At 46.5% G+C, this 20149-nt stretch overlaps 9 protein-coding genes across 9 annotated transcripts; 4 read left to right on the top strand and 5 right to left on the bottom strand.

Moving 5' to 3' along the window:
- Positions 1-1039: 1039 nt before the first annotated feature.
- Positions 1040-2036, bottom strand: CTRU02_200835 (metallo-beta-lactamase domain protein; the record flags this gene model as incomplete). Its single annotated transcript, XM_036718847.1, has 2 exons — positions 1040-1648; positions 1950-2036. The coding sequence occupies 2 exons, from the start codon at positions 2034-2036 to the stop codon at positions 1040-1042; spliced, it is 696 nt and encodes a 231-aa protein (XP_036589847.1).
- Positions 2037-3039: 1003 nt separating this feature from the next.
- CTRU02_200834 (uncharacterized protein) lies at positions 3040-3542 on the bottom strand (the record flags this gene model as incomplete). The annotated part of the gene is made up of 2 exons (XM_036718846.1): positions 3040-3392; positions 3446-3542. The coding sequence occupies 2 exons, from the start codon at positions 3540-3542 to the stop codon at positions 3040-3042; spliced, it is 450 nt and encodes a 149-aa protein (XP_036589846.1).
- Positions 3543-6047: 2505 nt separating this feature from the next.
- On the bottom strand, positions 6048-6341 carry CTRU02_200833 (uncharacterized protein; the record flags this gene model as incomplete). The annotated part of the gene is made up of 1 exon (XM_036718845.1): positions 6048-6341. The coding sequence occupies one exon, from the start codon at positions 6339-6341 to the stop codon at positions 6048-6050; it is 294 nt and encodes a 97-aa protein (XP_036589845.1).
- A 3605-nt stretch (positions 6342-9946) lies between these two features.
- CTRU02_200832 (cytochrome p450 oxidoreductase) lies at positions 9947-11908 on the top strand (the record flags this gene model as incomplete). The annotated part of the gene is made up of 7 exons (XM_036718844.1): positions 9947-10145; positions 10208-10340; positions 10399-10590; positions 10659-10810; positions 10868-11106; positions 11168-11439; positions 11512-11908. 7 exons carry the CDS (start codon positions 9947-9949, stop codon positions 11906-11908), a joined length of 1584 nt encoding a protein of 527 aa, XP_036589844.1.
- A 551-nt stretch (positions 11909-12459) lies between these two features.
- On the top strand, positions 12460-12939 carry CTRU02_200831 (uncharacterized protein; the record flags this gene model as incomplete). Its single annotated transcript, XM_070203751.1, has 1 exon — positions 12460-12939. One exon carries the CDS (start codon positions 12460-12462, stop codon positions 12937-12939), a length of 480 nt encoding a protein of 159 aa, XP_070062333.1.
- Positions 12940-14016: 1077 nt separating this feature from the next.
- Positions 14017-15470, bottom strand: CTRU02_200830 (uncharacterized protein; the record flags this gene model as incomplete). The annotated part of the gene is made up of 2 exons (XM_036718843.2): positions 14017-15308; positions 15368-15470. The coding sequence occupies 2 exons, from the start codon at positions 15468-15470 to the stop codon at positions 14017-14019; spliced, it is 1395 nt and encodes a 464-aa protein (XP_036589843.2).
- An 882-nt stretch (positions 15471-16352) lies between these two features.
- Positions 16353-16991, top strand: CTRU02_200829 (mutator-like element; the record flags this gene model as incomplete). Its single annotated transcript, XM_070203750.1, has 1 exon — positions 16353-16991. One exon carries the CDS (start codon positions 16353-16355, stop codon positions 16989-16991), a length of 639 nt encoding a protein of 212 aa, XP_070062332.1.
- A 1026-nt stretch (positions 16992-18017) lies between these two features.
- On the top strand, positions 18018-18272 carry CTRU02_200828 (mule transposase domain protein; the record flags this gene model as incomplete). Its single annotated transcript, XM_070203749.1, has 1 exon — positions 18018-18272. One exon carries the CDS (start codon positions 18018-18020, stop codon positions 18270-18272), a length of 255 nt encoding a protein of 84 aa, XP_070062331.1.
- A 364-nt stretch (positions 18273-18636) lies between these two features.
- On the bottom strand, positions 18637-20118 carry CTRU02_200827 (aldehyde dehydrogenase 3b1; the record flags this gene model as incomplete). Its single annotated transcript, XM_036718842.1, has 1 exon — positions 18637-20118. One exon carries the CDS (start codon positions 20116-20118, stop codon positions 18637-18639), a length of 1482 nt encoding a protein of 493 aa, XP_036589842.1.
- Positions 20119-20149: the final 31 nt, after the last annotated feature.

The raw sequence follows: 20149 nt of genomic DNA, 5'->3' as shown, positions 1-20149 counted from the left end.
TCCACGAGAGATGTCACGCTGCACGGCAACTGGCGGAACCTCATCCCAAGATCCAGCTCCAGCTACACTTGGCATGCATCGAACTAGCATGGGTTGAGGCGGGGAACATTAAGCCTCTGAACATGATTGCTCAATCACCGATAAGAATTCTGCCCAGTTGGCAATTCCCAACAGCCCGTTTAGCAATATGATGCACCAACGGATCAATTTCCACAACAGATGGAGCTGGTGTGAGGGGAATCAGGAACGGACCACACCTTTTTCTCTCTCCAGAAGCTGCTTGTGTTGTGTGAGGTTACCTTGCAGACGCGGGTCACAACATATTGTACGCCACGATGTAACCTTAAAGGGCAGGTGCCAAGATAATTAAAGACGAGGGTAATGGACTCGAACCAACTACTGCACGGCACATGCACCCACTCTGAAAAGGACCTGCCCATCTTGCTCTTCTACCGAGTCAATATGTCTCGGCAACTCGAAGCTGCACCTGTGGTCTTGACCATCGTCTTAGCCCATAACAGAAAACTGTACCGTGCTACATGGTAGAAACGCCAGGTATGTTAGTAAGTTGGTTCTTTCGGCCAGACCGCCCTGTACCTGATTTGCTGGGATCCGCTGAACTGCATTGCCAAGATCGTTCACGAAGCATTTGATTACCAGACCGGCACGGTCTACCGCGCTGATAAACACAACCGGAGATAATGGTACCTTGTCGCAATGCAGATGCAAAACAACGTAATTAGCAGTGGTTTTTTCCCCTTCTTTTTTTTCTTTTTTTTTTCCCCAGATTGGCCAGGACTGGAAGATTTGGGGACTGAAACGAAACATTTTTAGTTTCGTGTAATTTGCAGTGACTATCAGACAAAGTAAAGTGCCTCATTTCAATCGAAACGGTGAAGTGGTGTGAGAGGATTTCAGCATGCGGGCCGGCAGCTGTTGAACTGCAAAACACAACACGCCCACGGCTCACGTCACCTTGCAACAATCTTAATCATCGTTAACGTGGATTTAAGCGACTCAAGAATAGAGGCTGTCTGATCTATAATTCCCAGCCGTTTAGTTCCTTCGTACTGTTATATGCAGTGAAATCCAAGAAGTGTCCAAGTCGAGTCCCGCCTCTTGCAAAATTCTCAGCAGTTACGTTGCGTAAGAATTGTGAAGTGGCGTCAAGCCTCCTGGGAAACCGCTTATCCAAGAGAGTGTACAGTTCCTGGGGTGTATAGTAGTCCAGTCCTTTCGACTCTACTTCACACTGCCAAAACGCCAAGTACTCCCGAGTATACTCAAGATTCCCTGTTCTGTCGAATGATTCGTTTGAAAGCGAGTGATCTGGAATAACAATTTCAGGGTTCAAGCCTAACAGCAAATCGAGTGTCGATATCCAAGAGTCAGTTAAGGCCGGCGTGAGCATGTCAGCCATAAAGAGGTGAACTTGACTGCTGTAAACAGTATCTCCAGCGATCAGTGTGCGAGATGATGGTAGCCAGAAGAGTGTTTCATCGACAGTGTCGCCTGCTAGTGGTTGGATGAGTTGAATGGGATGATTGGAGTCGCCATGGAGAGCGAAGAAAGTGAAATTATTGGGCACCGGAGTCGTGGCGTTCTGGACGATTTCGGAGGAACCGAGAACAGAGGTCCAGTATGCGGACTAGATGTGCATGGAGCGGTTAGCGGGGTTGACTGTATCTGAAGGTAGAGTGATGGGCAAGTGCTGAATCGCAAAGTAGGACTTGCAGTTAGAGGTGCACCAATTGTAATCCCTTCAGAAGCCTTCGGACTTGCATAAAAAGTTGCCTTAGGAAAGGCATCGAGACAGACCCGGGCGCTGAGGTAGTGATCTGGGTGGTTGTGAGAAGAAAACAGGGCCACTACAGGCTTGTCTATTTTTTCTCTCACCAGACGATTAGACTCTCGGCACTAGAAATGGTCAGAGGTAAGTCAATAATTACAGCCGCTTCGGAGCCAATGATGAGCGAAGACACCATATTGAGCGCAACATCTTGGTGCACGAAGGTTGCGACATGTAAGGGTGTCATGGCGCTGCTATGAACTGATTGCGGATCAGTCATAAGACAGAGGAAAGAGAGGAAAAGATGAAGTATGGCGAAGTTTCTTTGACGGGATATCGGATCAGTGAGTGAAAATTGATTACTCTTGACTTCGAACCATGGATCTCAGGTCCTGTGCTACTTCGATCTCTTGATTCCGTAAAAAAGCCCAAAGTATCTGCAAAAAGAAGGCTTAGTAAAAGGAACCTGAAAGAAAGTGCCTTAAGATTATAAATCCAAGATGTGCTGATTATCTTCAGATTCGGTGTAGCTCTTGACAGCTTGTTAGTGATCAAGTCACCGACAAGGATACGGTGTTAGCTAATCTCTCCCAGAGAGAATTGCCTCGTAGAACGCGTTATCATACTAGACATTGGCCTCAGAGGGTCGGTATGTTATATGATGAATTTAGAAGAGGGACGTTTGCAAGCAATCATGGATCTGACTACCTAGCTCTTTAGACTGGGCTTGATGTGTCTGCGTCGCAACTGGGGCAGAAGCTCAGGCTTCCCCTCAAAAACGCCCCTGGAAGGGGACCAAGAACCAAATCCCAAGGAGACCCAAGGCATTGGCCATGATAGCAATAGTACAACGATTAGGCCCTTGTTTTAATGGGGATCCGGGCTCAAGGTTCCATGGTCGCTTCTCGCGTCGCACAGAAGCAGATGCTGGAGTTTGCTGCACACAACAGGATCAAGCCAGTAGTTGAGACCTTCTCCATGTCACAGGAGGGAATCACAGAGGCTTTCGGAAAGCTTGCTGACGGAGAAATGCGATATCGAGGAGTTTTGTTGCCTAGCCAGTGATAGAGCCATTATTCAATAGCTTTAAGGGCAAAAAGACTACAGTTATCCCCATTCATTTGGCTTTCGTAAACATATACCTAGAATTTGATTAAGGGGTTAAGAAATAGCACTGTAATTTCGCCATTCACAACCGCCAGTATGCCTATCTATATTGTGTGGTTTGGAGTTTCTTCCCCATAAAGCAACTAGTACACCAAAGTCTCCTCATCTTTTTCTCCCCCATCCCTCCACTTTTTAAGCACCTTCTTCATGTCCGCCGCGATATTCTGAGCATACTCAGGTCCAGCGGCCCCGGCAGGCAAATCTGCTGGGTTACCCCTCACCCAAGCAACAGGTTCTTTAGCAAAACCCGCGAATTTCTTCTTAAGCTCTTCAACTTCCTGAGGCTCATAGCCGCGACCGAAGATTACCGCGCGAGGAGGCCGGCTGTAATCGTGGGTGCCGATCTCATTGGGGGTCCGAGACTGCGGATCGCGACCTGCAAGCAGTTGTGGAAGCTCAGCCTCTGCAGCCTCATATGATAGGATGAAGTGGATGACTGAGAAGAATTAGCACCATAATAGGTTTATTTCAGGAATTTATATTAAGAACCTTCGTATTCTGATAGTAGGTGCTGAGAGATTGATTTCCCCATCGCGGGTATTTTGCCGCAGGCAACTACGGGCACCGGCTGAGTGAATGAAGACATATTGCGAGAGTTTTACGCTGCGAATGAAGTTATTGTTTAGTACTAGGGATGAAGAATTATAGAGTAAGCTGAGGTCAATGATTCAATTTATATTCCTCGTTGCGGCACGCTCGGTCTTGACCACGAGAGCTCATTATCTCCTCCTCCAGCCAATTTCAAAGCCACAATAAACTTTGGGTGCAGTTCGGGTCAATTTTGGTGACGCACCGATTTTTCGATTATTCAACAGTCCCGGCGCCCCGACCCCAATGAGTAAACAGCAGGCACTGCAGGCCTCGACGGTGCCCCGAATGTAGGTCGTTCCTTGGTTCTTCGGCTGGGATACATTCAGTACATTTAAAAAGTCATAAATAAATCGCATCCCGTGTTACATATGTACTTGAGTGTCTCCCTACTTCTCGCGCGCATCGGCCTTTGGTTGGTCATCAATGTTCCTTTGAAACCCCATGTAGCTGCTTCCAAAGGCAGACCACCGCCGTGTCTCCCCTGACAAGTTTCTGGTCCTTGATCCGGAGCTGTCGATTTCGTTCCTTTACGTTTTCTTGTGCATGCAGGATGCCTTAATCTGCGGAAGCCGGCCTACCTTTCCGGACAGGACGTGATGACGGAGGACGTGCAGAGCGTCCAGCATGTCTGTGCTGACTCTAAACGAGAAGCACTCTAGGGTAACGAGGTCGAATTCCAGTAGAGCCACCACCGCTTGCCAGATGAGCCTATTACTCTCAAGTGTCCTAAGACATCTGATAAACCCAACTACGCTGTGGTGCTCCGCTGAGAGTTGTTTGCGACTTCTAGCTTTTCCCAGTTCAAGTCGTCCCCAACCTTCTTGCTGTGCTACTCAACCAAAGTTTGCCTATTGAAATACCAAAATGAAGCGCACCATAGAAGTTACGCCAGATATGAATAAGATCCAGCAGCAAAATCAACAAAACATAGAACTAAAACTGTCACGTTGCATACACAGATACCCGACCGCCATGCACGGTATTTGTCTTGGAAGGAGTTACGTTCATTATGTGATTGGTCAGACGATTACTAATAGCGGCGTAACAATTGTACCGCAGTGATGTACTTTTGGCAGCCAAGAAGAAATATGTCTGAATGGACTGGAAGTGTTTAGAACAGCATCGGATAGTCATCCATACTTACAACAATTGTTCCTTGCAAGGCCATATATGTAATGATCAGAGACTTTGACAGCAGACTGACTATTGCTTTAACGCATGTACTGGATTGAATGTGGGTTTATACTTGTACTACCGTAGTTGTATCAAATAAGCCTAGCCACCCTGGATATATCTCTAATGTTGATAACGAGTCACGAGTGTAAGTCGGGTGCAGCTAAACGAGACACAACAGTGAGTATTGAGCAACTTAACCAAAGCGTAGCACTCCACAGAAAGTTTCTTTAAACCCGTGTACTGCAGAATCTGTCGAGTTATTGTTTTCAGGCCCTTCTCGGGGAGAGTCAGATGAGTATTCCAGATGCCGCTGTCCACAACAGTATGGCCCGTGAGGGTATTTTTTTTTTCTTCGAAAGCAATAGCGATGATCAATGCCTCTCAGACTAGGCTTTTCCTTCTGCTAGCAATTTCAAACTGGCTGCCCAAATATCGACTGAGTTCTGTTCAATAGTTTTCTATTTTGGGCTAGGAAACTTTTCTCATGCAGCAGGGATATCGGGCTGAGTTGGTAATAAAAGATGTAACAAAAATACCGGGTAAGCGGTAGTATCAAACTACTTTAGTACAGCAAGAATCGTGTGAGTGATTGCGAGGAGATCGTTGCAGTAAGCGTCATCTTCTGGTCGACAGCAGTGACTGTTCGAGCCACAAGATCAACTCTAGCAAGTAGTCCCTGGTAATATGATGACCCACTCAATCGAAAAAAAAAAAAAAAAGAAGAAAGCCCAATCACTAGACCAGTCAGAACAGCTAATTGTATTTTACTGGTATTTCTCATCTCTAACAAAGACACCGTCAGCGTCAAGTGGGATTACGTGCGTCGTTAAGTCGGGTCCCTATTTAATGGGAATGAATCGTTGGACGACCGTCGCAATGGCAACTTCAATGACCATGGCTTGTTTGACGAGAGAATTAAAATGCAACATCATTGTGAATGCATCTTGTTCTTTGAAAATATGGAGAGCGGGTCAGGGTTGAGTGGTTCTTGGATATCTCACTCTAGATGAGGCTCTATTTCTAAATATAGAGAAGACAAGATAGTAAGATATCTTTCGCTCACGTCGTTTAACACACGGATCTGACGAGAGATAATGCCTCAAAGGGGGCTATTGAACACCACCGGAACATCACGCCCGCTGTCTTGATAACTGAAAACCCAAACTCCATCCAACATACAATAAGACCTCCCATGCCCCCGTTTCAAACGTTTGGTCAAGCCCTTGTATAGGGGTCATGGTCCAACTGCAACCCATTCTTTTGTTCAAGTCTTGTTCGTGTATATTTTCTGTTCGAAGGTCGGTCTGTACTGGCCATATCTATACTAATACCGCACCTTGGCTCTGCAGCTTGAATCATCTCCGGTCGCGCCGTGGTAAAGGCACCATGATCGGAATATACAGTTATCCAAAGCTGATGAACCAAATATACCGAACCGATAATGATTGCACTCAGTGTAACCTTGGTCCCTGATAATAGGGTATCCGTCGCAAGCCTTCATTGTAATGTCATCGTTGGGTGTGCAGTCGGCATTATAACGATGGCAGTATTTGTACCGGGCGCATGCTTGAGCCGTCCAAGATAAGGAGAGCGCGACTAAAACTGCAGACAACTTCATTTTCAAGCTGGAAAAGTTAGATACGTGGTTTTCTTTGGTTCTGCGTGGCTTACAGTACGCTCGTGATGCGGTGACCCGATATTGCTTTTCTTTGTAGGTGGTTTGTGTCTTTGAGATTCGGGGTTTCTGAAATGGGAGGTCGGACTCTGTGGATTTATAGAACTCGATATTTTGACGATGATTATTTAGATAGAAGTTGGTCGTTTTTCACTTGCCTTTCCCCAGACAACGCAACGGCACATGTCTATCCTCGATGGGTTATCCCCGGTAGAAACCACTTTGTAGTAGACCAGACCTGTAGCAGGAAATTAAGAGCCTGCTCTTGCAAACTATCTTTTGTCAGTAATACCCTATGAATAGATGATCTGTGTTTTCTCTAACGCTATTCAGTACTCAATCTGATGTTCTGCGTACACCGATACGATGATCCCTGGGCCCCACTGTATAAGCAAAAACTTTGCCTAAATCGGTATCACGGGTAAAAAATTCCGCTTTCAATTCCTTTACCTGTCCCATCAAGGTCCAGTTGGCTACAGGTACATCCTCGTAAGGGGATCTAGCCACGCAGAGGATAGCCAAGACTTCTTCAACCACCCAAATAATTAAATTGAAAGGTACTTATACAACGTGAAAGATCTAGGTTTGACACAGGTATCCGCACTACCAGAGTTACAAGAATGCAGCCTGGAAAATATATTGCCCAATAGCTTACAGCTATGTATCCCTGATATGAAGGGAAAAGAGTGGATGTAAATTGGGGACTACGTAGCTGTAGCCAACTGAACCCTGATGGGATATGAAGCTGATTATAAGTAAAAAAACCCTACTCGATCAGTCTGACGTACATGTTCCAACACACAGTACGGTAGTAATCAATGGGATTGTTGTATGAAGAAATTAGTGATAGACCGAGACAATACATAGACTGCCCAGGTGGTCACAATGTCTCTTAAGTTATGTTCTTCTTCAAAAACAGGCGGCCTTATCATCATGTAGAATACCTAGCCAGCAAAAAAGTGATTCGTTATAATTTCCTCCACTCCCAGTTGGCTTTTTGCACATGCAGCTACATCCTTGACAAAGTGTGATCGGGAAGCACAGTGTTCACCGGCGTTGCATAGCGTTATTGTTTTCAACTTTAGGTAAGTTTTTTACAGCTTGTACGAGCGAACACCTTACTGTAGCATAATGCAGATCGAAGTCAATTTGAACCATTCCGTCGACTGCTAAATGGCTACAGGTACAATGACGTGAGGAGAAATATCCAGTCAAGGACTAACCCAGACTTTGTCTAGCCAACCAATTAATACAGTTCTTAAATACTTCTGTTGTCTATTCGTTCTGACTGCTACGGAAGTAGCTGTAATTATCTATGCTACAAATCAGATGCTGCTTTGACCAAGAAGCGAGGGGCGAACGGCGATAGCGTTGTGTGTCTCTGTTATCAGACGTGAAAAAGCGGATATGAAACCGGTAATAATATACCTGTAGCCATTTAGCAGTTGATGGGATAAAAGGCTTATGCGGTGGCTTGTGAACTCAAAACTGTGCCCGTTACATTTTCCGTGATTAATTCCTTACACTGACTTATACTTTCACTACAAACGTGGGAGTAAGGATCTGAACCGGAGAAGATCTTCAGTGTCCCGGAATCGATTTAGCCCCCGCATTCCGAAACCCATCTCGGGATCGGTTTCAACGATTAATGGATAACCGAAGGATTTGTTATATTTTGATCGCCGCTGCTGTGATCTTCATGAAATCTCATTATGACTTTTCATCGCCCTTTTCAGCTGGCCTATCCTAGCTTCGAACAAGCATACCATAGAAGCGGAACCTTAATCTTCATTTTTATATGTTTAATTTGTAGCAGCTGTTGAGCTTCCATGCTCAAAATTCTTGCTTTAACTAAGAATAGACACTCACACATGCCTCGGCGTATTCTGTTCCTGACATATATAGACTGGCTGCAATGTAGAAGTGTAGAATTCGTGCGAGAAAGAAGGCCATGTCGTAGCGAGCCGCCAGCAATGACGCCAGAGCCACCCAAAAAAGGAAAAAGGAAATCCAGCGGTATAGTTGCTTAGAGAATTTGAACCTGATTGCTTTGACACTGCTTTTTTGATCAGATCTTACTGATATCAATTGAGGACGCATTATGGGCAAGATTTCTTGAATAAAGTGAGCTTTCAAAGGAGTAATGACCATGTAGACACAAATCCTAGGTACGATGAAGTGTCGTAGATATAAGCTCCCCCAAGCGCGGCTTTAAGCGCTATTGTTAAAGGCAACAGGTGTGCTGACGTATATCGTCCTTGAACTAACTACATTCCTGTATTAAGCTATGTGATTAGGGCCTAGCCGGAACTATGAGTGTTTAGATTCTAGACGGCACGAGGCAAAACAAAGTTTTATTAAGTATCGAAATCTTCTAGACTTAATTTAGGTAGGTAGATCAAGTGTTGTGCAACGTCTGCAGACTTATCGAGGTAGGCATCTGTAGTTCACGTGTGATTGGACCATGGAAAGCTTACACTGATAGTCGTTCAACTGCCCCTCTCAACATTTCAGACATTTCTAGCGTAACTGTGTGATTGGTGACTTGGTAGCAAAAACAGGTGAGGTGATGCAAGCCAATTTCAGTATTTGGACGCAGATGTATACTTGCTACACTACGCTTAACATTTTTGAAGAAATTGGCGTGCTTGTGCTCAGAGGGACCCCTGTCTATTGCTTCTTTCTCTCCTTTTTGTTTCATGATAGTTATCTAGACTATCTGACTTGCCTATGGCCTTCATGCATGACTGAGGGGGCCCGAATCGCCCTGGAAATGTAATTTCCCTTTCAGGGCATGGCATGCGTCATCAGTAATAAGCGGCTCACTTGATTCTGTATGAGCTCAGATCAATCACGTATTCCTTTTCTTATGTGTACTTTTCTTGCATACTAGGTATTGCGCTTTCCTCGGCACACACTTACGTAGTGGTGCAGAATTTCCATGCACCTGTGGTGTTGGCGAGCTGGGCTTTCACCACTGGCCCAGAAGGGAAAGTAACGGCTGTAAGGCACCTAATACGGAAGGATAAGTCGAATGTCCAAGTTTGTTGCGATTTTTATTTGGGGTTAAGATCGGCTAACCATGTCTTGCTCCCTTAGCGTGCCCGGAGTCAACGGCAGTTTGCTTGCACTGTCAGATCATAGCCGCTGGCAGGCGCGAACACCGTGTCTTTCGCCCTGCGTCTTAGTATTGACCATTACCGGAATGGGTTTGGTGAGACAAGTTAGTGAGTCGGTATGCAAAAGATTTAAAATCCCTACACTTGATTGGACTGTACCACATGCATACATATTCAGAAAGATGTTTTCTGTAGGGGCCGACTCCTGGATGGCGTGGATGTCACCCAAAAAATAGTGAGCAAGCGAATTGATAATATGCGCTTTTGATTTGTTCGCCAAAAGCTTAGGCTGGAACGGTGATGAGGGGAACTCAGGGATCTAGCGACCGGGGTCCTCTCTGCAAGGTATTTAAATCACAGCAGAGCAGTGCAGAAGCTATCTCGTGGTTTTCAGCCTATAACGTCTACTAATGTCAGGTATTTGAGAAAATGGGTTCTGAATCTTTGTATGTCACTCTCGGCGCTGCCATTGTAGTGGTATTCGTGATCAGCAGACTCGTCAAGCATGCAGGTCGACCTCCTCTGCCGCCTGGTCCAAAGGGGCTTCCTCTTGTGGGAAACTTGAATGACTTGCCCAAACCTGGGGAATTTGAGGCTCACCATTGGTTCAAACACAAAAATCAATACGGTTCGTTTAGTGCATTGCCCACGTTTCCATGTGGACAAGCAGCTCATGTTAGTGTCTTAAAGGCCCCATCAGCTCTGTTAGGATTCTTGGGCAGACTCTTGTGATTATCAACGATTTGAACCTCGCATTAGAGCTTCTAGAAAGACGGTCTGTGAAACATTCCTCGCGGCCGAGGCAGGTATTTTCCGCCGAGCTGTAAGAAAGAGCCTGATCTGCACCCACATGCGTGTGCGAGGTGCTAACGCGACATTAGGATTGGCTGGGCAAATACTCTCGCGTTTTTACAATGCAATGACCAATTCCGCAATTACCGCAAAAATATGAGTCGGGTCATTGGATCCAAGGCAGCAGCAGCCCAGTTTGACGGGTTACAAGAGGCTGAAGTTGGTCACTTTTTACTGCATGTGCTTGATAACCCCGATGGTCTCTTGGATCATATTAGAAAGTGAGTTGGACCATCAATCTCTTACCGTCATCAGTAGTCAAAGTCAATCTCAACTGACAAATCTTCAGAGAAGCAGGATCTGTTATTCTGAAGATTGCCTACGATTACAATGCGGAACCATTCAAGAATGATTATCTTATTGACAAAGCTGGGCAAGCAATGGATGAGTTTACCCGTGCCGCTGTTCCTGGAGCTTTTCTCGTTGATACCTTCCCGCTTTGTGAGTCGATCTTAACAAACAGCGTCCTTGAGACACTGCTCTAACTTGTATTCGAAGTACAATATGTTCCTGATTGGTTTCCTGGAACCGGCTGGAAGCAGGTCGCCAAACAGTTTGGAGAAACCGTGAAAAGCATTTCGAACAAGCCCTACGCTTTCGTAAAGCATCAGGTTGCTCAAGGAAAAGACACCTCATCGTTTGTTTCTCGTATAATTGGCGACGGAAATGTTACCCCCGAGGAAGAGTTCACTGCTCGATGGTCGGCATTGTCATTGTACACAGGAGGGGCGGATACGGTACGGCAACCGACGAACTGAGCTCCTTGTGAGACAGAGGCTAGTTGCTAACTCTTTACAGACAGTTTCCTCACTCGGTTGCTTCTTTCTAGCAATGACGATGTTTCCTGAAGTTCAAAGAAAGGCGCAGGACGAAATCGATCGAGTAGTTGGCGGCAACCGCCTTCCAAATGCTTCTGATCGTCCAAATCTTCCATATGCGAATGCTATCGTGAAGGAGGTCCTCCGATGGCAACCTGTGGCTCCGATGGGTCTTCCTCACACAAGTTCAGAAGATGACGTGATTGAGGGATACTTCATCCCTAAAGAAGCTCTGATCATGCCCAACATTTGGTGGGTAATCTCCCTACTGTTAGACCTAGACTTGTGAAGCACTGATTGCTGATAACCAATCTCATGTCTTAGGCACTTTACTCACGATCCAGAAGTTTACGAAGACCCCGAAGAGTTTCGCCCTGAACGATTCTTGGGTAGCGATGACGGTGACTCGGCAACCGACCCTCACAAATTTGTCTTTGGATTTGGTCGTCGCTTGTGTCCCGGACGCATCCTCGCAGACAACGCCTTGTTTGTCAACGTTGCTCAATCCCTCGCTGTTTTTAACATCAACAAGCGTGTTGTTGATGGAAGAACAATTGAGCCAAAAGTGAAGATGACTCCTGGTATTGTAAGCCATCCGGAACCTTTCGACACTTCTATCAAGCCTAGGTCGCCACACCATGAGCAGCTTATACGCTCAATTGAGAAAACCTATCCATGGAAAGAGAGCGATGCGAAGATTCTTGAGGAAATGGATCTTTAACGGGCTTGTTTCTGTTCAATTACAGAATCCACTCTTTGATATGACTCTAGCGAAATTTAAACTCTTCTAACCATCATCGGAGTATTGAACAAATGTCAAGCCAGTGGGAAGACATTACTTGGAAGCGTGTCCCAGGGCCGCCCTAGATCCGTGCCGGCAACGCCCCGGGTCCGTCGCAGAATGCCAATGCTCAGGTCTCTTCTATAGACACTGGTGCATTTTAATGGTTTGATAGTGGAGACTAGACTTATTAAATAGAGTAACTCACATCCGACACAGTCCAGACGTGCCTCCCTCGTACTAGCAATTCCCTTTTGGAATACTTCCTTCGTTGGAGAAGTATTCCTTAACCCTTCCCAGCCCATTTATGCTGCTCCTGTCTTATCTGCATGACTAGCTTTTTCACCTTGCCGCTGAAAAGGATGACAAATCTCGTCCTCAACCCATTTACCTCAGTGATCTAGTGATCAACAATCTCATTGCAATTTTTCTTCTTTTGCCATATTCCGCGAACCTCCAAGCATACGCCACAACCATACAGACTCTTCAGCATGTCTCTTCTTTCGCCTATCAGCTCGCAAGAGCTGATTAATAATCTCGCCACAGACCTCGAGGCCAAAGACCACGGGGCCGATAGTCTCCGGAAGCTCTCTCGATCTAACGAATGGATTGATGAAGAAAAGAAGATTCCCGACGACTTCTTACCAAAACCTTTTAAGACCAACAGGGTGTCTACAGGCCTTACCACTGGGGCTGAGATGGATGCCGCTCAAGTGAGGAGCTGGGAGCTCGTCTTGCAAGACAACTGGAATACGAATAAGCCATTCTACAAGCCGGAGCTTGTCCCTCCTCTTACAGCTCAACACGACACTATTTTAATAGGCCTTCTAGATATTGATGCAGAGATAAGCAGAAAGCGCAAAGCTGATAATACACCGGGCGCCACAAAGTCATGGAGAGCAGCAGGCGCAGCAGTCTTCATCAAGGTTAACACTATTCGGGAGCAAGAGGACATCACCTTCCCACTATGAGATATTAGGCATTGCAACTTTGCTGTAGACATCAACTTTACAATGATACCTGGCGTAAAACTAAGCCAGGTCAAAGGAGACGCCACAGCGCAATAGGATCGCGCCGAGCTCCGCCGCATTAGCCACATTGATGGAGGCGTTTAGTAGGAAGTCGAGCCAATCGAGGAAGCCCGGACAATGGAAATTTTCCGCTTGCGAGAAAATAACAAAATATGAAACAGACTGAAAACGAATAAGTGACGCATTTTATTGACGTTTGCTTTGGTAAATGTCAAAAGTTCAGTCAGATCAGATATGGTCGTGGCAATGCACTCCCCTGTCCTACTATCCTATCGAGTGCCACAAGACGCCATTTTTGCCAAGCCAGGAAATTTCTATCTAGAGCTGCTGTCTCTCCGCACTAGAGGAAGTACATTAGTGCGTTAGATACCTCCTTATCACTTATGGCTTCAATGTAGTATTTTGTGTTGATAGGGCTCCCACGACTTTAAGAATACGCAGAACTCAAAGGTGATGAGTGTACTTTAGATCTCGGTGTATAGTTCTATTAACTCGTCAACAGAAGAGCTCTGATTAGTGCTACTCCACCATTGAAAAGTATGGCTTCTTATGGCCCTCGGCGGCATAGTCAATGCTTTCGGTCTGCTACTGCTGCAAGCCTCTGTTAATAGTTCTTTATAAGATGCTAGGCTCACGCTCTTCACCCTACTCACTCTAGCTCACCTATATCGCGCGATCCTAAGGCGGCGGTGATAGAACGACAATTATGTCAAAAAATGACGATCTGCTTCTTCACAGTATCTCATAAATGTCTTTGATATTTTTCAAGACGTAAGATGACATTCGCAGTATTGTGCGGCGTAGACTAGATATGAATAGCGGCTACTCTCAATAGCTGTATGGTTACGTGTAATACGTATCTAGCAATAGAGCTGGTTAAGGCATAGTATGATCTGGCTTGGTGGCCTAAAGCGTGCCTCGTTCAACCCCAGTTGTTATGACTAAGAACAAAAAATTCATAGAATGTATACTTAATTTATGTGCACAAGAAAATTGCTCTTAAGTCAAGAGTCTTGGCTAAAAGAGTGGTACACAGACTCCCATATCGTTACTCACGTCATTGAGGCAGAGGTGCTGAGCTTGACCCGTAGTCATAAACGACTCTGATTGAGCTTCATGTCTCCGCCACAGCTCTTCCAACACATTGGAAACATGACTCAAGTGCTGTATCTGAAAACTTTCTTGAATGAGCGATATAAGTTGACTGACTTCGTGCTGTGTTCGATGGTCGCCGCCACACTCGTTACCTACCACTACAAGTGGCCAGGTCATCACGTTCAGGATTGTAATGCTGTCATTCTCCAAATACGTAAGCAGTGCCCGGTAACCGAAAAGCATCTCACGTATAAGCTTTGATACGAGAACGGTCTTCTCGGCGGGAAGAGGGGCAAGAATATTCGCTCTGAAACCCCCACGCCAAAGATACAAAAGCGCGGCCTTCCGCATGATTTCCCACGCGCCTGCCAAAGCAATTGACACCATTTCAGGAAGTCTTTTAGGTATGTATGGAGGATTCCAGAGCGTCAGTGCAGCATCCAGCTTGTTGAATACCCCAGGAGACATCCCGATGCCGTCTTCGTGGCTCAACTCAGAGCCCGCGGGCCAAATTGGCTGGCAAAGGCCACCTGTGCTGTTTGAATATAGTCTTTCGAGTAGATCAGATAGAATGGGCATCGTATCCTCATCAGGGCCGTCAAATATAGCAGACAAAGTCGCAATAATTGTTAGGAGAGATCGTGGGTAGCCCACAGCCACCTCCAAGGATGTGAAATCATCGGTCGGAGGCGTTTCGGGAGGGTGTATGTGCCACCTCAGCCAGGCGTTCCGAGATTTTGGTGGCCGGCCAAGAGAAAAAGCTGAGATATCCAAATATGCAACAATTTCTTTGACCAAAGTACCGAGAACGGTGGCGTCAATGGCACTGGGGCCAAGGGATTCGATGAGAGTAATGAGGCCAACAATGTGGTGGGACCAGGCAGTGCTGTCCTGGCTAGATCCCGGAAATCCGGCGATGGTGAGGAGGAGAGCCGCACCCAAAACCTCGAGCACGTCTGCATCTGATGCTTCAGAGACGTCAAGGATTGCTATTCTTTCTCGCAGAGTCTTTAAGGCGATGTGGTAGCTCTCGAGTGCCACGGCCGAGGAGGATGATACCGACCGACGTGAACTGTCCGTACGGAGCACCTTTGCCAGAGCAAGTAGCGCATTCTTAATTGTGGCGAATTGAGTTGCCAGTGGCAGCAATTCGGTCAAGAACGGGATGCCAGAATCGTTGATTGCCGTAAATCTCAGCTGCGAGCTTCGAATTACTGCCCAGTGTGTTAAGCACGAAAACCCTCGTAAATAGAGGAAGCATGGGTATACATACGGCAGCGAACAGCTTGATTGTCTTCTCCGGACAGGGATATATCTAGTTTTTGGATGGTCGATGTCATAGCCATCATGGAGTTAAGCGCTTGACATCTATCCATCGTGTTCACAACAGAGGATGTTACTTCCAGGTTTCTGAAGCCAGGCATTTTTAGCGAAGCGCTACCCCTAACTCCCTAGAACAGTGTGTGAGAATTATGTAAGCAACTTGCTATCCTTGGCTCCCAATAGGTTCACGGGTACCCGTGCGTGTAAAATTTCACGGGTACCCGTGGAAATGACTAAGCAACCTGCCCACGTCAATGAACGCGTCTTGTGTCATACACCTTTCACGCGTTATTTGCATCCAGCACTTCAGTCATATATTCTTAAAAATGGAAATAGCTCTCAAAGACTCAATACTCACATTCCCAGACGACAGTCTCCCCCCTGAAAGCGATCATAAATCTCGCGATGAGCTTTTTATGTTAATCAACAACTGGGCGGCGACAAAGGGATACGCATTCACTACCGGGAGATCAACAAAGGAGAAAAGCGGACGACGGACGATTACATATTCATGCGATAGGTCGTGTCATCCGCCAAGCACATCAATAGCGCGGCAAAGGCAAACTACTAGTAGGGGGACTGGTTGTCAATTTTCCGTCCTTGCTAAGGAATCTTTGGATAAGAGCACATGGAGCTTGAGACACCGGCCCGATAAGCGTTTTTCTTCTCATAATCATCCCCCAAGCCAACATCCGTCTGCTCACCCAACGCATCGCAAGCTATCTGAGGAGGATCAAGCCAAGGTTGCCGGTCTTTCAAACGCTAGCGTCGCACCCAGGGACATCAGAACATACATACGACAAACGACAGACTCTATAGCGACCTAGCAGGATATCTATAATCATATTGCAGCCGCTAAACGAGATGTTCGTAAAGGGCAGACCTCGATCCATGCACTTGCCAATCAACTTGATGAGGAAGGCTTCTGGAGTCGCATGCAGTTTGCACCAGATGGCCGAGTTACGGCTGTCTTGTTCGCTCATCCAGATTCCTTAGCCCTTCTCCAAGCCTACCCAGACATCATGTTACTAGACTGTACCTATAAGACTAATAAGTATGGTATGCCACTTCTTGATATAGTTGGCGTCGATGCTTGCCAACGGTCGTTCTGTATTACGTTTGCATTTCTTAGCGGCGAGGCAGAAGATGACTATACCTGGGCTTTGGAGCGGGTCAAATCCTTGTATAGTCAGTGCAACGCTAGCCTACCTGCGGTTATCCTCACAGATCGCTGCTTAGCATGCATTAACGCTGTTGCAACCATCTTCCCCTCTTCTGCATCTTTGCTTTGCCTCTGGCATGCGAACAAGGCCGTTCTTCAACATTGTAATCCAGCTTTTGACTCTACTAAGCCAAAGACAGTCAACAATCCTGCAGCGCTCAAACCTTCAACTCAGAGCTGGGAAGAATTCTATAACTCCTGGCATTCGATCATCAGCTCGCCATCTGAGGTGGTTTTTGAGGAGCGCGTTTCCCAGTTTGAGGAACGCTATCTTCTAGACCATCTCGAAGAAGTCGGCTATGTTACGTCCGTTTGGTTGAAACCATACAAAGAGAAGCTAGTGAAAGCCTAGGTCGATCAGCATACCCATTTTGGCAATATGGCTACTTCGCGAGTTGAGGGTATTCATACACTACTTAAATCGCACTTGAAACGATCTATATTAGACCTTTTTGAAGCTTGGCGAGCAATGAAGCATGCTTTACTAAATCAGCTATCGGATCTAAAGTCAAATCAAGTTAAATAGCAAATACGGATACCAGTTGAGCTTTCAGGGTCAATGTACGGCGTAGTGCTTGGCTGGGTATCGCATGAAGCCTTGCGCAAAGTAGAAGAGCAACGGAAGCTGCTCACGAAGAAAGACACAAATCCTTCCACAGCCTGTACGGGGATGTTTTCTCGAGTATATAGTCTCCCATGCTTACACAAATTGAAGACTTTACAAGAACAGAATCTTGTTCTTCTACGTGAGCACTTCCATGCACATTGGCATTTGAGGCGTGATGGAGCGCCGCAGCTATTGCTAGAGCCTCGCCAGCGCATAGAGCCCAGGTTGCAATTAGAGAATCCCAGTATTCCCAAATCAAGCACTAGACGAGAGCCTAGCGGGTTCGAAGTTGTTAAAGTTGCTTCACGGGCCCCAAGCAAATGCAGTAGGTGTTATACAGTTGGCCATACTATGACTTCAAAGGCGTGCCCTCTGCGATACACGCATTTATTGCCTGAACCGACACCTACTCCAGATCCAGCTACAGTATCAACTGCGATATTTACCGGGACGACGACAGATACACAAGAACCTCCTTCAAACGCCGTGCAGGACGTACCAGAGTTGGTTCAACCGACTATTGCTATAGTAGTAGAGACCAGTATATCACCACCTCGGGTATTATCACCATTTGCGCATTCGCATTCACCTTCGCTGCCAGGATACGATTCACCTTAGGCGATATACGGACGGTACTATGCAGCAAGAAGCGCCTAGTACGGTGCTCAACCTCGTAGGAGTGTCAAAACAAACCAGGAGTATCGAAGGGCAATAGGACTTCCGCTACGTTATGACAAAAAGTGTTATAAGTAGTGTCTTGACTATAAGCAGATGAAAGGACGCTGCACTACCTCACACGGGTCAAGGGATTGGACGAAGGAGGAGATGATGGCTTATCTGGACTGGGATAGGGCTGAACACAAACGGGTCGATGAGCTGATTATTGCGGAAGATGGACAAAACCCCTTTAAAAACAGTGAGAGAGGTATGAGCGAAGTCTGGAAACGAGTCGAGCAAGATAAGGCAGAGCAGGAGGCGTTATACGCTGGTAGTAAGCCCGAAGAGTGCATCGTAGTAAAGTCGTAAACTTTCCGGATAAGTTTGATGCAGGCCGTGCCTCTCATTGGCTCATGAGCCCCATATCAGAGTTGCTTAGTCATTTCCACGGGTACCCGTGAAATTTTACACGCACGGGTACCCGTGAACCTATTGGGAGCCGCTATCCTTGCGCGGGTTTCACGCTTCGGATTCAGATTGAGTTTTGTTGACTTGAACACAACAGATGAATTCTTTTTAAAGTAAAAAATGGGCTTAGATTTAAAATACTTGTTTTTATTAATTTTCATGAGACATTTGATTAGTTCTAAAGTCAGTCACACTAACACTACGTCGGCTGCCTAAAATACTGAAGTCACAGTATCCTTCGACATACATCTATCTAGGTAAGGTACTAGAACAGCAGACCAATAATAGGGATTTTGCTAAGAAAAGAGCCCCCAATTCGCTGGTCTTCCATGGTTTCTCCTTTTTTGAAGGACGGCTTTGTTGGATCTATTGAGGATCGGTTGGCGACGTCAAAGGGAGGATACCGCCAAACAGTGAACCTTTCGATCCACCCAGGCACAGTGACGACGCTGCGGTTGTGGCTAAACGTATCGAATCCCCATTTCCCATGGAAACATCCATACCCTGAGTCGCCAACACCGCCAAAAGGCGCCGAAGACACATCTGCATGAAGACCGACGTCGTTAATCGTAACTCCGCCGGACTGTGTAGAATCCAGAATATGATCAATCTCTTGTTTTGACTCGGAGAAGATGTAAAGGGCTAAGGGATGTGGGCTGTTCTTGAGGGTCTCAAGAGCCGTCACCGTATCCGCTTTGATGATGGGAAGGACGGGTCCGAATAACTCTTCTGACAGCAAGCTGTCTGTCATCTTGACATTGGTGACAATTGTTGGGTAAATGAGCTTGTCCTCGCGGACATGGTCACCACTGAAAACTACTTTGCCTTCTGTCTTTTGAATCAGGCCTTGAAGCCTGTCGAAGTGTTTCTCATTGATGATCCTGCACAGTGTGGCTGTGCCAGACTCAAGCAGCTTCTTTGCCCAGTACTCGACACGAGCAGTGAACTGATCGTAAATTTCGGGATGTGCGAAAACATGATTGACGCAGATGCACACTTGTCCCAAGTTGGACAACTTGGCGTTGACGATTCTCTTTGCCACGAGGTCTAGATCGGCGTGCTTGGTAACAATGCCGGGTGCTTGGCCACCTAGTTCCAAGGCCACTGGGGTAATGTGCTTTGCCGCTGCCGAGGCAATTATCCGGCCGACCCGCGTGCTCCCAGTGTAAAATATGAAGTCGAACTTGTGATCTAGGATGAAAGACATCTTGGCGGGTGTGGCACGGATTAAGGCGACAGCGAGGGTATCCATGTACCGGGGCACCAGCTCACTGAGCAGCTTTTCGGTATGTGAGGCCATTTCTGAAGGTTTCAGTATGACGGCATTGCCGGCAGCAATGGCTGCAATGGCAACATTGATCAGGGTTGATATGGGAAAATTCCAGGCGCCGATGATAAGGACGAGTCCTCGAGGCTCTTTGCGGATCCAGGCTTTTCCAAAAGTACCGTACACGATGCCGGCTTTGGGGGGTGCATTGCCTTGAGCCCAGGTCTCAACTTCGCTGACGGCTTCCAGAATGGCATTTTTGGCGTCGTTGATATCGGTGAGAAGTGATTCAAACTTGCTGCGATGGAGGTCGTTGGCTAGACTCGTGAGTAGAGCATCTTCATTCTCGTCGAGAAGCCAGTAAAGCTGCTTGAGCTGCCACTTGCGCCACTGGATTGACTTGGTTTTCCCAGTAAGGAAAGTTGAACGCAATTGCTTGTAAATTGCATCAAACTTTTCTGATGTGATGGATTCGTCCATGATGAAGTGTTTTTATCAAAGCGTCAAACAA

The sequence above is a fragment of the Colletotrichum truncatum genome (assembly GCF_014235925.2).
Source record: "Colletotrichum truncatum strain CMES1059 chromosome Unknown Contig_0001, whole genome shotgun sequence".
Lineage (NCBI taxonomy): Eukaryota > Fungi > Ascomycota > Sordariomycetes > Glomerellales > Glomerellaceae > Colletotrichum > Colletotrichum truncatum.
This window is presented reverse-complemented; position numbering and strand designations above follow the sequence as displayed.